The sequence below is a fragment of the Pleurodeles waltl genome, chromosome 8 (genome assembly GCF_031143425.1).
Source record: "Pleurodeles waltl isolate 20211129_DDA chromosome 8, aPleWal1.hap1.20221129, whole genome shotgun sequence".
Taxonomy (NCBI): Eukaryota; Metazoa; Chordata; class Amphibia; order Caudata; family Salamandridae; genus Pleurodeles; species Pleurodeles waltl.
Genome location: NC_090447.1, coordinates 1,184,813,152 through 1,184,830,054, shown reverse-complemented (window position 1 = coordinate 1,184,830,054; position 16,903 = coordinate 1,184,813,152). Strand labels below are relative to the sequence as shown.

General features: G+C 42.8%; 1 protein-coding gene across 4 annotated transcripts in view; it reads left to right on the top strand.

Moving 5' to 3' along the window:
• AKAP11 (A-kinase anchoring protein 11) overlaps nucleotides 1–16,903 on the top strand; it is a 235,493-nt gene that overhangs the window by 79,191 nt on the left and 139,399 nt on the right. For all 4 annotated transcript variants that reach the window (XM_069205425.1, XM_069205423.1, XM_069205426.1 and 1 more), the window contains exons 3-6: nucleotides 4,746–4,836; nucleotides 5,284–5,400; nucleotides 13,146–13,193; nucleotides 13,690–13,824. In XM_069205425.1, the coding sequence (XP_069061526.1) occupies nucleotides 4,774–4,836; nucleotides 5,284–5,400; nucleotides 13,146–13,193; nucleotides 13,690–13,824 (363 nt within the window). In that variant the 5' untranslated portion in view covers nucleotides 4,746–4,773. The remainder of the gene's footprint in view (nucleotides 1–4,745; nucleotides 4,837–5,283; nucleotides 5,401–13,145; nucleotides 13,194–13,689; nucleotides 13,825–16,903) is intronic.

The following is a 16,903-nucleotide window of genomic DNA, read 5'->3' as shown; positions in this document are numbered from 1 at the left end:
AAAGTCTTGTATGTATCTGGAAAAGTAACTGCCCATGCCAAGGAATGAACGTAACATGGAGACTTCTTGTGGGGGATTTGCAGTTGACATCGCTTGCAATTTAGCAGGATCTGGTGACCTACCTCCATCAGAAAAGATATGACCAAAGAACTTTAGTTTTGTTTCATTTAATTCACATTTCTCATCATTCAAAAAGGTTAAACTTGCATCAACCAGTAAACAACACACTTGCTTGAGAGCTTTTTCGGTGATCCTTCTGCGTAGCTGTGAAGACTAAAATGTCATCACTATAGTTAAAAGCATTCATGACAGGCTGTATGATACGTTGAGTGACATCTTGAAAAAATCTCTGCAGCTTATGGCACACCAAAACTTAGTCTTTTATGTTGAAATTGACCAATATCGATCAGCATCGTTCCATCGGCACGCTCTTCAGCTTTGGCAGCTATGAGAACTCGCTCCAGTCTAAGAATTCCTCTCAGCATTCGTCGTCTGAATGAATCTGACAGGCATCCTTTAATAACTCTGATACATATTGCTTCCTCATCATTAAATCCATTAAACTTACAATGCTTGATGAGCGTACCCTTGCTTCTCTGTGCCACTCGTCAGCCTGCCAGAGGATGGCTTTGACGATCGCTTGGAAGTATTCTCCCATCCTCCTAATGCTCTGAGTCCGTGAGCAGCTATGTTTGAAACCTAAAAAGCATTGAAAAAATAGCTTTTTATACATTTGATATGGCCACCCCTTTGCATAACGCAACATGCGTTTAGTCTGGCCTCTTTTGACATGGTTAGCCCCCCACTTTTTGCCTGGTATATGATGTGGTTTCAAATTTTAAGTGCCCTGGGCCCCTGCTAAACAGATTCCCAGGGCCAGATCTCTTTCCCAAAACTGTTAGGATGCATTGCCACAATTGTCAACACCTTTAGCTGCCACTATAAGTCCCTAGTAAATGGTACTGGGGTACTAAGGCTAGGCCCCAGAGGGCAGCAGCACAGATTGTGCCACCGTCTGGGACCCTATATCCAAATGTTCTCAGCACTGCCATTGCAGGCTGCGTGTCCTGGTCCAATAACCTAAAATGCAAACATGACATGGCACACAGCCTGTGTGACCTGTCCACAACACACTGCATGCAATATAGGTAACCCACCCCTCTGGCAGGCCTTCCAGACTTAAGGTAGGATGCACTATAATGTATGAGCAATATACCCTACTGTGTCCTTGCCAAACCTAGGACATAGTAAATGCACAGCCATTTTAAATGCATGTGCTGGACACTGGTCAGTACGAGTTTCACAGCTACATGATAGCCACTTCAAACCCAGTGTTATTTGGTATCAAACAACTCAGAACAATAAACCCAAACTGGTACAAGTATTAGATTTATTGCCAAATGTACCCAGGGGCCACCTTAGAGGTGACCTCTGCAAAAGCTAACTAACCCTGGCATGGTTGCAGGACGGTCCTAACCAGGCTTCTACCACCAGACAAGATTCTGGATCCTTGGGGTGAGGGCCTTTGCTCTCTGGGTCCAGAAAACAAAGTCCTTCCTGGACAGAGGTGTATTACACCTCCTCCCCCAGGAATATGCACAGCCCTGCTTGCAAGCTTCAAAAGGCTTGCTCCCCTTGAAACTGAACCCCCAGCCCTGGTGCTAGCAGCAGATAGCCGCCCCCATACCAAAACCCCACTTTTGGTGGTAACGACAGTGGGAAAATGCACCATGACCAGGATAAGTGGACACCCCCAAGGTGTTGCAGGCGAGGTGACCTCTCCATTTAATTTTCCTCCTTCTTGCATGGTAGGAAAATAGCTAATCAGGGATAAGGATGTGACCTCGGCCCACAGGAAGTGGTCACATAGTGGGTGTAGCCACCCTAAAGTAGATGGACCACTGGCCCGTACATGGTACTCCCCTAAACGCCCCCTGAATATAATACTTAGTGGGTTTCCTAGACCTTCTGATCAAATTTGACAGACACAAGAAGACCAGCAACAAAGAAGACCCAAGGCTGGAGAACTGCAGTCATGCTGCACCAAGAAAAAGGCACCAAACCCTGCCTACCGCACCCAGGATTTGACAGTCGCTGCTAAGGGGTAGACTGGACATCGAATGGACTTTAAGAAACCCCAGAGGACCTCCAACTTTCTAGAAAATTGCCAAGAGCCCCCTCCAAAGTGAAGGCATCACTCTCTGCAAGCTAGAAGTAGAAACCAATGAAGTCCAGTTCAATGACTGGCCGATGATAAAGGAACCGGACATAGCAGCTGGACCAAATTCTACCCGACAGACCCAGAGGACATACCCTACAAGTGTGCCAAGTTTGGTGCCACTGCATCCTCCAGTGGCTGACCCGTGCAATAGCCAGAAGTACTGGACCCTCAAACCCGGACACCCAGAAGAAAAGTCCACTCTGGACTCTCTGACTAGAAGCAAGCTCCAGTCGAGGGACTTCTGGGCACCCAAACCTCCATCCCCCCCATCCACTCCCCCACAGAGTGGCCCTGCTGCCCTGCAAACCACTCTCCCCCTGCCTTCTGGTTCCAAGGGCTCCGTTGCGCACAGATTTTGACTGACCTATCCATTCTGCACCCGGTCTCCTGGCTCTTGCATTGGAGAACCAGATGTACCCTAAGGGTCACCCACCCCTTTTGACCTCTACACTCCAAGGAGACCCAGCACATTCACCTTGAAATCTGCCGTGCAGTGCATTTCCAAGTGGTCCCCCTCGACTGTCCTGCACTAGCTGCAAGACTTTCAGCAGCTGCTCCCGCTTGAACCGAGAACCGCCCAAACTTCTCCGACTGGCCCACAGGATGCCCTTGACCTAAAAACAGAAGACATTAATTCCTGTGGTGCGTAATTACGCACAAAATGACTATTTTTGCTAAACTTTGAAAAATAATAACTTAAAAAGTGCTTATCCGATTTTGATGATCATGGTCTTAAAAATGTTATAAAAATCTGAAGTATTTTTGTAAATTGGTCTCGAGTTATTCTTTTGAGTGTGTCCACATTTATTGATACTGTGAGTACAACAAATGCTTAGCACTTCTCCAAGATTGGCCTAACTGTTCGACTATGCTACCACAAAAATTAGCAAACAAAAATGATGGACTGAATGTGAAACCAATCAAACATTCACCCCCACTCACAGAACTGGGTTTAATCCAGCAATTCTTTTGTTCACCATGCCACCCTAGTTTGGACCCAGCCATATGCAAATCTGTAGTGACCCTGTTCCCCATGGGAACAGTCCAACCCGAACTGCCAGGCCAGATCCTCACTGGACCGGAAACAAGCATCCTGGGACCGGTTTCAGGGTATCGCCCTTCATCAGCCAGGCTAGCTTAAATCCAGTGGCATGGCGAGACAGAGATCCACGTCTGGGCATACCCGGCGCACTTATGCTGACAAAAGCAAACAAACACAAATGATGGACAGAATGGGGGAACCAATCAAACATTCACCCTGTCACAGATCTGGGTTTAATCCATCAATTTCCATTTGTCACCACAAAATATATAGCATTAGGTGGTCTAGATTTTACCTCTGTAAACCAAGGTGGGGTTGCTCAGACTCTCTGCACTGTGCACACAATTTGTGTACACTATAGAGAGCCAGCCTCCTACGTCATCATCATGCTGTGCCAGCACATGTGATGATGTAACATGCGTTGTCATGCAGTACGACAGCCACCTGGAAAGTATGGAAAGCAATGTTTCCATTGCTTTCTAGACTTTTAAAATAGCTGCTTATGTATTGTCAAAAGCCAATGGGGTTGCTCGATGAGGACTGGTAAGCGAGACTGGCATTGCTGATGCTTGATTTTCCATAAAGGCTTCCATTTTAGATAGTGATTGTCCACTCAAAGTTTAGGAAGCTTTGTTTGCTTTTTGGATATATGCACCCATTAGGCTCACCTGGGTTTCCTCACAAAATGACTTTAAGCATTTCTCCTGGGTGTCTTTTTGGCCATTTGGCACTTAAGAACTTGGTTCCCTTATGTGTTCTTGGTTTGCTGCAGTCCTTTTTAGGTCTTGCCTGAGACTGCGTATGAGCTGTCACTTGCAAGACATTTTGTTTACTTGCAGGGGGCTTTGAGTCCGCCCATTGCTTACCGTTGTTGGCATCGTCACTCATTTCCTTGCTTCTTTTTGATCAGCCTGTGCCTGCTTCACTTCCTCTCATTTCCTTGCTTCTGTTTGGACAGCATGTGCTTGCTTCACTTCACCTCCACTTGCTGCCCTGGAGCAAGTGGAGGTACTCCCTTGCCCAGTGTCCCTCCATTGCTCACACTTTTCTAACTACTTTATTTTTTTTTTAGGCCACAGTTCATGTGAGTACATGTGTTTGCAGGCCATTTTCCATCCCCCCATCGTGCTCTGTGTTGTTACATTGTTGTTTGCCTTCGTTGTTGCTTGTTCCCTCCTTCCCTCCCACATTGTTGAATCCCCCTCCCTCCTGTCTTCCATTGTTGCCTCTCCCAGCTGTTTCACATTGTTGCTTCCCCTACCTCCCGTCCCACGTTGTTGCACCTCCTCACTCCTGTCCCACGTTGTTGCCCCCTTCCCACATTATTGCTTTCCCCTCTGTGCCTCCCATCTCGCATTGTTGCTTCTCCCTCCCTCCCTCTAGTCCCGCATTGCTGCTTCACCCTCACTACCTCCCCTTAATATACAAGGTTCAAAGAAGGCTACTGACCTCTTGTTTTTGTTTTGTGTTTTCTCTTTCTAGCCTCCTGAACGTTTGAATCATCAAAATCATGGACTTTGGCAGCCAGACCCCACATGTCAAACCAAAGCCCAGAACATCGTGGAAAAAAGAAGTAGGTTGCAATTTTACAAATAATGTTTTTATTATTTATCTGGCATTTTTCTATGTATGTGAGGTTTTTTTCACGTATTATATATTCCAGAGAGTGAAATCTGCTCTGATGATGTTTGCACCCACTTCTCTACCGATTCTATCATTAGTACCTTCACTAACAAGGACCTTGCAGACTTCAAACTTATGTCTGTCATGGCATTTTTCCATCTTTTACTGGCCACCAAGAAGTTTTCTAGGCTCTTGGTTGCAAAAACCTGTTGCTGTGGCCAATACTGTTTTTTTTTTTGTTGCAAGAAAGGGAACTGACTTTAAGTAAAATTTAAAGTTGTTTTGTTTACATGACTTTTCTGCTATTGATGTGTGGAAAATAATTCAGTGGCCTAGATCAGGGAAACATAATTTGTAAATGAGTTCAGCCTTAATTTGATGCAATTATTGCTTCTAGGGTTTCAACGAAGGTGTTCTTCGGTCTGTCAAGTCATTATTGAAGAGCAGGAAAGAGTTGTGCGCTGTCACAGGAGGTGAATACGTGAAGTCCGGTGATCAAGAGCGTCTTATTGAGGTTTGACCACAGACATTCAGAGCTATTTCAGATGTCTCCATTAAGTTGTACGTTTGATTTTCATACTGTTATTGGAGTTATTTTAGAGTTCTTGCACCAGCCTCTTCTCTCCCCAAGCCTTGTTCTCTAATGTGATCTTGATCTAGTTAGTACCAAAATCTAATAATTGCTTGCTGCACACTGAACAGAAGACGTTTCAGTCTTCAGATTTTGTGCATTTACCCGCACCATCTGTCCAGGTTATCAGAACAGACTTGTAGCGTAGCAGTATTCACGTCTTTCATCCTATGCTAGATTGTTTTCATGAACAGCTCTGGTAAACGTGCCATGCTTGGTGTCATTGTTCCTTCCACTGGTAACTGAGCTGCAGAAAAACCCAGAAGAAAAATCTTTTTTTTTTTTTTTTTAAATTGAATTCTCGTGATGTTTTATTTCTTGGTACTTTGGCTGGTTGGAAGTGGTCTTTTCTGGTTACACTTTCGAGCCAACTGTTGTTGCCTGACTGAAGTGGAAGTGAAATAGAGTTGGTTATAGGATTTTATACAAAATAGAGGAAGTCTATTTTTCTAGCGGTTCAGAAAAGCTTCTAAAAATAGATCTTCAGTCCCGTCATGGAGAAAATGCAAATTGATCCTGAAATCTGTGAGCAATGTATTTTAACAGTATTAGTTACTAAGGGTTATTTTACTAAAATGAAAAGCGAGCTTTACAGAGACCGCCTTTGTGCAAATAGAATGTATTACACTGAGACACTGTGATCTGCTATATGATTTCCAAGTTGACCTGCTCCATAAGTGTTCACAATGGGCAAGATGGATTTTACCTTATCACACTTTATTACTTCTAGGGCCTTCACTTCCAGCTGCTAAAATGCCATATATATATATATTTTTTTATCCATAGTGCAGTGGAAGCAGCACTCAGTTCCACCACTCATGAGCATGGGGGTTTTGTTACAGGTTTCTTCTTTGTTCATTTTGCATGGTGGTCTTTAAGAGCTCTGTATCCTGTAGTAGGAAACATGTATATTTCCAGCGAGTTTTCCATGGCCATCATCCATTCTTTGCCATCTGCTTCCTATTTATTCCTTTTTAGTAAAAGAAGGTTTTTTTCTGTTATTTTTATTTGTGACTTTTCCTCATTGTCAGTTTGAGTACCATGCCACCAAATGAAAACTCCAAAATCTACTTCTATATTCTGTGTTCTTTCAAAGCTTTCTACAGCTGAGACACAAACACACACTCATTCTCCGAACCATTGTTAATGTAGGTTCCTGCCAGTTCCCTTATTCGTTCTCTTCTTCTGAACATTGCTGATCACATCCACTACAATTTGAAAAGCTCGGCTTTATGAATCTTTGGGTCATTTCTGGTCTTTTCTTACCTTTTCCTGCTGTTTGATTTCTTTCTGCTCAGGTAGCATATGCTGCAGTACTTCGCCTTTAGGCCATGCCTGTCATGTATCCATTTGCAGTAGCTGATCTGCTGATGAATCATCTCCTCAGCTTGGAAATGAATTGTATGGTACACGCTTGATCTCTTTAGTATCTGGAATCACCTGGCATGTGTGCATAGTAGCAGCAGAGCCCCATAACCGCTGCACGTTTTTCATCCTTAGGAAGATTAGTTGTGAGGTGAGAACAGGTTCTCAAGTCACTGCCGGGATATAAAGTACCCTTTCAGTAACTTAGATAGTGTTACTCCCTATAAATAAAAAGAGATGTGGCGGATGGTTTAGAGAGCATACTTATGGAAAAAAATATTATGATTACAAATAAGTAACTTTTCCTTTTCTAGTATGCAATTCTTTCTGATGTCCATCAGCACTATAATCAAGTTACAAACTAAAATAAAACCTACCTTGAAAAAACATTAAATGGAAAAGAACATGAAGTCAAACAAATATTATATAGAGAAAGCCTTTACTCACTAGTGGCTGCCCTGGAGTAAGGTTCTGAAGGTTACTTTTGCCTTCAGATTTCACACCTTATGTATTACCCTGAGTTGCCCCACTGGATCTGCAAACTTCGCAATAGTGCCTCTAAAAGGTGCAGAGTACCTCCTGCACAACGTCTGTTTGTCTTCCAAGTGTGATAACATAGAGCCGAATCCCTGCATCCAAGTGGATGGATGCTGCAGCAAATGCTTAACGGATCTGTTTCTCCATGGCCCACACATGGCTATGGGCCAAAGAGGAGCAGGTCACTTTCAGTCCACCTATGTGCCTAGTTCCTAGTTGGGACCAGTGACGGGTGTCATCTCAGATGTTATACTTTGTATTTTATTTTAGATCCACTCCAGATTGTGTCTAGTAGGAGAGGTAAATTGATGGTATTATCTATTGGTGAAAGAGCTGTTCCTATTATTGTTTTTATGTTGTTAGGTGGGATGGCACGGTCTTCATAAGATGTAGCTTTACCAGCTTGTTTGATCTTATATGGGGAGGCAGTTGCCAGATTGCAGAGAGAAGATTTTTTAATTTTGTAAATGCCCTGACAAGCTACAGTTGGTTCACTTGATATGTTTTACCTACAGAAATTCACTTGCAGAAATAACCTGCAAGATCTTGTAATTGTGACCATTTTCAATAGAGATATGTCTTTCATTTCAAATTAGCAGTTATCCCAAGAAAAAAACATGCTTGTATATTTCTAGAATTGCAGTGTAGTAAAGGGTTAGAAGCCTGGCAATTTCAGTGACAATCACAAGGTTTCAAGTGAAAAATAAACTGTGCAGTTCAGAAACAATAAAGTAAACTTTCAGGAAAGCTCCAGTGGTAACCATGTGCAGGGACTAACTTGTCATGTTTCACCACTTTAGTGCAGTAGACAAAAAAGATTCTCAACTACCTTCCTCAATCCTTCCATTTTTTATTTAAGATCACATTTGTACCTACAATGAGAAATATCAAATTATGCAAATAATTTCCAAAAGCAATGTATAGATGCTCCTGTTTTTTTCCCCCTTATCTACAGAGCAACAAAAACCTTTCCCTTTATCTTCTCTGTCTTCCTTGGGAAATGAGATTGCCACGTTTGAGCAGTCGCTCTTGAGGAATGTGACCTTTCTTGAAATACAAGAAAGGAGTGTTGATAATTTAAAAAAGGAGAAATAGCCAACGTTGCAAAGACTTAAATCTAACCCGAACATCACTGCCAATCTGGCTGACAAACATGAATCAATGGTGATTATGGACTCTGATTCCTATAGATGAGAAGATATTAATGTTGGGAGATAAGACAAACTATATCCTTCTAACTATAACTAAAAGTACTACAGCAGAATTACCCACGGCAGTGACAACAATTCTGTCTAGTGCTGAAGCTTCTGGACGGATTGGTTAAAAAATTGGGCAATTTCCTAATAGAAAAATGTCTGAGTATTCCAGCCTTCTACATTTTCCCCAAAAATCATAAAAACACGCTTCCTCCTCTGGACTCCCTCATAATCTCTGGGACTGGTTGAGTACTGGAACTCTTGTGAAAGTATGCAGAATTCTTTTTTGAGAAAATGTGTTGTTAACCAATCACTCCGAATGTGTGGGGATTGTCACCTACTTCTCTCTCAATGAAAACTGTACCCCGCATGTGTGACCTGCCTGGATGCCACTGCCTTTTCCTACCCAGAAAGCCCTGTGAAGGTCACATATGGTTAAAAAAAATATCTATTGCCTTACATTTATGTGATGGGAAATTCAATCTTTTCTTGTATTCCCATGTTACTGCCAATTAAAAAGTACCCCAAATGTGCATGTGGTCCTGTTGCATCTTAGGAATGGGCCAAAACTATGACTGTGTGAAATCAATGTCCTGTTGCTGTAGTCTTCATATGTCATCAAGTACTCAAGCACACCTGCTGCTGACATGGATAGAAACTCACTCTTGTTTTTTAAAACATATTTTATTGAAAGGTTTATCAGTGGTAAGATGTTACAATTCCAGTTAGACCTGCAGGTGACTGAAAGCATCATGATGCATCCTCCGAATAGGGGGTACCAGTCCATGTAAAGTCTTATTTCAAACATCTCTAGCACCTCTGACCCACCCCTCCCACTGTGAATCGTAACTTTGTAAGCTTGTGAAGTCCAGCAGTAACACTGGGTGACTAGTCATTGTTCTGTGCATTTAATCAGGGATCTACGTTGAATGGGACATTACTTTACTGATCTGCAATATGTGGGTGGGCAGAATGGGAGGATTTAGCCTGCCAGCTACAGCTATGAAACCAGCATTGTGATGGGCGGGGCAGCATTGCTGATCCCTCTAGAGATGACAGTTGGGATTGTGGCTCCAGTTCTTTCAAATTGTTTCTCAATGCCTCCCAGGCTCCCTCTACATCTATCGGGCGCAAGTTTTCCTGGGCCTGTCAGAGTAAAACCTCTCCCTCATATCCAGCCCAACAATCAAGTTCCTTGCGCCACACAGTGGTTCGGGAACCCATTGGGAACTTCCAATGTTTTGTGATTTCCCTCTTGGCTAAGATGAAGGCCAGGTCCTGGAATCTGCTTGTGGCTTTTGTTTTGGAGGTGTGTGGAAACCAGTGGAGTATACAGTGGTCAATCAAACGGGGAACCTCTTTGTTGATAGCAGACACTATCACTGTTGTGACATCCTCCCAAAAGCCTGTCAAGTTAGGGCAGTCCCAGATCATGTGCTTAAGGTCGGCCTCCACCAACCTCCATTTTGGACATGCTGCTTCAGTTGCATGGAAATATTTGTTAATATGCCCCGGAATGGGGTAAACCCGATAATGTAGTAACGGATCAATCTAAATTTAGCGTTTCTGGATATTTTAGATACTTGTTCCTGTATATTAGTCCAGCCTTTTTTCTGATATAGGGATCTCTAAACCTTCCTCCCTTCTTGTTTTAAGGGAGTCAAGAAGACGAATTGTGTCCCCTCTGATTGCACTATAGAAGTATGTAACTGCTTAAATGGTGCCCACCAACAATACTGTGTATTGACAGAGTTTGTGAGGGCAGCGTTTTGTCGTTACAGTCCTTCAGTGATATTGGAAATCCATTGTCACTGCTCTGTGCAGTAGGAAATGTCCCTAGGGAAGGTCACACTCCAACCGGAATTCCTCAAATGGGATGAGTCCCCCACCTTTGTTGTTTTGGCATCTGCCTGCTCAGTCGTTCCCAATTTCTGCTGCGTGGAAGGGCTCTTAGTAACCTAATAGGTATGCTGGGGAGTATGCGATTCGTGTGTGTTTTTTGTTGTTGCAGGCATCGGGTCCAGGAATGGCGTATGACTTTAAATTCCTGTGTATCATTCACCGAGGGGCATCCTGTGCACCGCAGCATCTCTGCAAGGCTAGTCAGCTCTGACACAAATGGCCCCACCTCGTGGTCCTGTGTCTGCTGGCGTGCTATCTTCTGTTTGTACCATTGGAGCTGCTCTGCCAAGTAGTAGGACTCGAACTCCAGAACCACCAACCCGCCATCATCTGATGGTCGCTGCATCTTACCTAGGGCCACTCTTCTCCGGCCAAAACCTTATAGAAACCCTGTGGGCAAGGACTCAAGGTCCCAAAACACAGCTTGAGGTATCCATAGAGGAAGAGTCAAGAAGAAGTTTAACAGTCGAGGGAGGGCAATCCTGATAAGTAATGCTACCCTTCCTGCTACTGATAATGGGAGCATTTTCCAGAACTCTGCACTACATCTAAGTGATCGAATGGCTGAACCCACATTCCCGTCTAGTATGTCCTGTCTGTCATGATAGATTTTTACCCCTAATAAAACCCTAAATACGTAAGGCAGCTAGGTTCCCATACCAGTTCTCCCAGTCTTTCCAGTTGGTGGCCATTTACCCTCAAGGAGAATAGACCATATTTTTGCCAATCGTCTTGCAGTCTGTCAGTGGTGTCACTGCGGGGCAGCCCTGTTAGCAGCGCCACGATCTAATCGGCGTGGCCTCTGCACACCATTTTGGGACTGTACTGCTCCAGCGCATGTATCCTGTGTCCGATCCTTTAAGCCCCCTCAAACATCTCTCTGTGGTATTTTGGCAGGCATCTGGGAGGTCGGTGGGGGTCACCGCAGGTAATCTATGTCCCTGTACTCGCGTATGGGCAGAAGGATGGCACTGGATGGAGGTTCACCAGTGGGAGCTCTGCACAATGCTTCTCATGCCATTGGCCGCACACCACGCCCCCTCATGGAACCGGACTGTCATGCACATTCATATAATAACATGAGAGATGCCCACTGTATGTAAGTGGTGGGCAAAAAACTGGTATGCCCACCTTATACCTGAATGCCCATCAGAAGCCATGGCTTACCACAGTTTGTCAGAGGTATCACAATAATTCTTGATAGAATGGCAAAATAAACAGAGGAGAACTAGTGCAGACAAATATGGTGTATGAGTCTTAGGTTCCAGAGGGTGGGAAATTCCAGGGGCAAGTAACCACACACATGTATTCATACACACAAATATTCTCTCTCTCTCTCTCTCTCTCTCTCTCTCTCTCTCTCTCTCTCTCTCTCTCTATCTATCTCTCTCTCTCTCTCTCTTTCTTCCCAACGCACAAGCTAACTGAGCGAACTTTGTCCCTCCATTCAAATGTAATTAATGCTGCATTGTCTTCTTCCATAATACAAGTCTCTCTGGTCCTGGTGTACCGGAGCTTCCATAAGTGGTAGCACACCAACTCCACCTGTAGCCTAGGGAACCAGAACGAGTTTGTGCGCTTGGGAGATGAGAAGAGGTGGTGCAGGTAGATGCCAGGACTGGCCAGCCCCCTAATTCATTCATCAACTTGACAGTCAGTTTAAAATTCCTGGTGTTTAATGGTGCTTTCCTGACCCCTGCTGCTGCCTATGACAGCATACTTGGGGTTAACAGTCCACTGTGCCTCCCCAGAGCTCATAAGGGTCCATAGTATCATGCTTTGTAACTGGTTACCGTCCCCCATCCTGTTCATCAATTTTAGTTTAGCTTTTGTTATCCTTGGTGTGTAGTGGTGCTTTCCAGCAATACCTCTTCTGATCCCTTCCCACCCCCCCCCTTTTTCAAAGAATCTCTCAGACTCGGCTGTACTGTGTTATCCTTGGCATAGGGCCTTCTGTTCCAATATGCCAATTCCTTAGCATCAAAGAAATGATTATATCATTTTGTTTCATGGGCACTACCATTATGAACAACAGTAGAAGCACTGTTTTGCTGGACCTCAGGAGGTGAGAGATGTTGTGATTTGCTTGCTTTTTCCACGCTTTCTTGAAACACCACCACTTTTCCCAATTAGCACCAACTTGGCATTATGCTAAAACAAAAAAAGTTAAACCAAGGAATTTGGTGGCAACCTGCATTTACAGTCAGCTAACTAATATCCTCAAATAGAAAATAAGTGTAAGCATTAACATGCTAAACAAAAAATTCCACAGTGATCTTTTATAACATATGTACCACATAGCAAAATATATACTAACATACTAATTGAAACATTCTTAAATACAATAGAAGTAAGTCATTAAAGAATACGTAAAGAAATGTGGATCATTCTCTTGTGTTGAGTAGATGCTGCTTATCATTAGTTGTACATTTTTTATTTCGTTTGTGCGATCAGAACACTTACCGCTTTTATTTATTGTGATTAATAGTTCCCTGTAATTTTTTTGTTGATGTATAGGATATTATAAAAAGCAAGCTGCTATATTTTAACATGAGTCTGTGGTGTTGACATATAATGCCTTTACATTACTTGTCAACGTGTTCTAATGTACACATTTTATTTTTATAGATAACCTTTCTAAGTTTGTCTGAAGACACTAATGCTGCACATATTCAGGTAAAACGTCTGATGGTGTGGGCTTATACCAACAAAGTGGAATTCTTTCTTAATATTTTTGAAGAGGACATATAACTGCAGCATAAAGAAAACTAAATGTCAATGCAGTATTTTATATATAGTTTTGGGAGGGGGTTGTAACCACAACTTATGTGACTACCTTATGTGTTTTTTGAGGACTGATAAGAAGATAGATTGTCTGGACTACTAATGCCATTCAACATATGTTAACTCTTCAACTTTGGTGAAAGAATGGCACTAAGCAAACCAAATCCAATTTACGTTTTCCCCAAATTCACTCTGAAAAGGTGGGAGCTTTACAGTTTTTCCAAGAAGAAGGAAAAATGTTATTTTCAAATGATAATTAGTGGTATGCAATGAGCTCCACAACTTTCAGCAGCCTACCCAATTACTAATTAAATCACTGCTGTTCTTAACTCCTGTTGTAAAGTCGGTTTGTGCATATGACCTTTTGTATGTCTGATTTTTTTCATAGGATTTGGGTGCTCTATTTTTGGAACTCCCGGATCTTCTAAAGTCACTCCACTTGTACAGTCTGAATGATCACGAAGTTATTTTCCTCAGGGATACAAAGAAGCCCTTACGACAAACTGATGACCACGTACAGCAGGTGACGCAATAGATTATTTTCCGTTTTGAATAATGTTATTTGTGCAATCTTTTAAAAATAGGCAATAGAAAACAATTAATTTTAACCCTTTTTCTGCTAGGCCTTCTAGATATTTCTTGTTTCAGGGATATATAGGTTTGTAGGTTCTCCAAGAGCCTAAGCTTACCCAGAGCAAACAACTAAACTGTACCACACAAAGGCTTTTTATTGAGTACAGAGTATAGATCAATTCTTATAGTGAAATAGGCAGAATGAAAAATGGGTATCAAGGAAACGTATTTATTTCTGAAATGGGCACAAGATATAGAGTTTATAAGCAGTGTTTATTTCTACATCTCTGAATCTGTAGGTGATTTAGAGGGTCTTTTTCAAAATGTTTTTTTCTTACAAACTTGCTTACATTTGAAAGGCACAAATGCAGCGAAATACAATTGGTAATAACAAATATTCTACTAGTCTCCTGCTAAAAAGGTACCTCACTTGTGTGGGCAGGCCTACTGTTTGCAACAGGAAACAGCCCAAAACACAACATGGACCCACCAAATTTTTCCACCCAAAACTTACCTTTTTCTGTAGCTCTAGATTTTGGACCCTGGCTCAGCTGACACCTAGAGAAGCCTAGCCAACCTGTACATTTTTGAAAACTAGACATTTAGGATTATCCACGGCGGGCTGACTTGCATGGCTCTCACCACATTCTTTTACTCAGAATCCATTGCAAACCTCAAACTTTGACTGAAAAAACACATTTTCCTCACATATCTGTGATGGAAAATTCTGGAATCTGCGGAGAGCCACAAACCTCCTTCCACCCGCATTTCCCCAAGTCTTCTAATAAAAAATGGTACCTCATTTGTGTGGGTAGACCTATTGCCTTCAACAAGAAATGGCCCAAAACACAACATAGATGTAACACATTTTTTCCAACGAAAACTGACCCTCTGTGGGTAGCTCTAGATTTTGGACCCCAGGTGAGCCGGCACCTAGAGAAATCTAGCCAAACAGTACATTTTGAAAACTAGATACATAGGGGAATCCAGGATGGCGTGACTTGTGTGGATGCCATTAGGTTTTTTTTTTTTTTCACCACAATGCCCTGCAAACCTCTAACTTTGCCTGAAATCATGCATTTTCCTTACATTTCTGTGATGGAAACTTCAAGGATAGCAGGAATTCACAAAATTACAACCACCCAACATTGCACCACCTGTGCTTATAAAAACACGGGCCCACTTATGTGGCTGGGACTAGTGCGGCGACTGCAACAGATCAAGCCAAGGACAATGAGAGCCCTTTCATTGAGACTCCTATTGACCACAGTTGGATCCACTCTGTTGTTGTCACATGCCCAGCCACGCAAGTGGGGCAATGCTGGGTGGTAAGAATCTTATGTGTTCCTGCGGATTCCGGACGTTTACATCAGAGAAATGTAGGGAATTGCTTCATAACAAGCAAAGTTGGAGGTTTGCACGGTATAGTGGGTAAGAAAATAGTGGGTGGGTGCATGTGAAGCACACCGCCCTGGACTTCCCCAGATTTCTAGTTTTCAAGAGTGTCTAGGCCTGGCAGGTTTTTCCAGGCAGCAGCCTACCAAAGCCCCAAAAAGTGCAGCCATTCATCGTTGCAAGTGGGACGATATTGGGAGTTAGCCAAGCTCTCCTGGCCCATATGTAAAATTAGCAACCAAGAGTCAGATGTCTTCTTGCTGCCAATTGGGATGAGATGCTTTAGTCCTGGGGAGGAGCAGTAAGACTGTTGCCCCTTCAGTTGGGTGGGGCATAACCATCCCGTGGTGGTGGGAGGCTCCCAGCCCTTTAAAAAAGAAAAATTATTCCCTTCTGTCTAGTGGCCTTTCTGCCCCCCCAGGGGGCTGATCAGGGGTAATTACCCCATCTTCCCCTGGGGCGGAGGGAGAGAGGTGTGTTATTAGAAAGACTTTAGCCCCGATTTCTGACCACATCAGAAAAGATTACAAGTACTGACTATCACAGCGCATTAGGATTGGTTAACAAAAATGTCAAAAATCGCTTTAACAATAGGAAATGCCTCCATGTATTAGTAATGAAGTATCAGCCTCAGGCAGCAAGTGGTAACTGGCACTAAGGAAACAGAATCAGCAGTAAATCTCCCCAGCTCGGCATGAAATGAAAACGGTCCCCCTTTATCCGAAGAAGAGTTGCCATTTGATGGTAATGGTCCCAGATTCCAGGCATTGCTGCCAAGGAAAACACAACTCTAAGTTTGAAAACACACATTCGTCCTTCCTTCATTCCTTCTTCCCTTCCTTCATCCCTCTTTGCTAGGAGGTCCTCTCCTGACTCTTTCCTGCCCCCTACAGTCACTTTGTTGGCACTTTGAAGGATGGCACAATGGCATGTGAAGATCTCTGCATAAATCAGCCTCTTAAAAGTGCTTTGCCTCAGAAATGCTCCCTGAGGGAGCTGTCCTTATCTCCTTTTACTGATAGAAAAAGGCATACAACCGTAATCGAAAAGTCAAGGCCATTCCCATTTCCAAATAATGTCTCTTTCTTTATAAGCTGATATTCCTGATCAACCAGAATCTAGAGTGATTCAAATGAAGCCTGAAGGTTTCCCTCTTGTGCATTGGACTTATGGTGGATACTGGTTAATATAGCTGACTTGACATCTTTTAAGGCATCAGAGGAGGAGTAGGAAGGGAGAAGATGAGATGCTTTGGGAGGAAAAATGTCAGATATTGGTTGATATTGGTAAAACAACCAGCTCTTCCACCCTGGACATTCAATATGATGGAGCGTTATGTACTCAAGCAGTACTTACATATATATATATATATACTTTATTTCGACCATAGGTCATAAAAGTTACACATTAAATTGTACAAAAGAAAGTGCGTTTGTTTCATTATGCTTTCACACTGGCTTAAAATAAAGTTTAGAATAAAAATAGCTTCTCTAAAACCTTCAAATTCTAACAATAAAAAAAAAAAAAACACAGTCATAGGCCATGGCCTACTATAGTCCACCATTATTCCCGGTACATAACTTAACAATTAGATATCAAGGTTTCTAGAATGTCTGCTTCATAATGTTAGAATA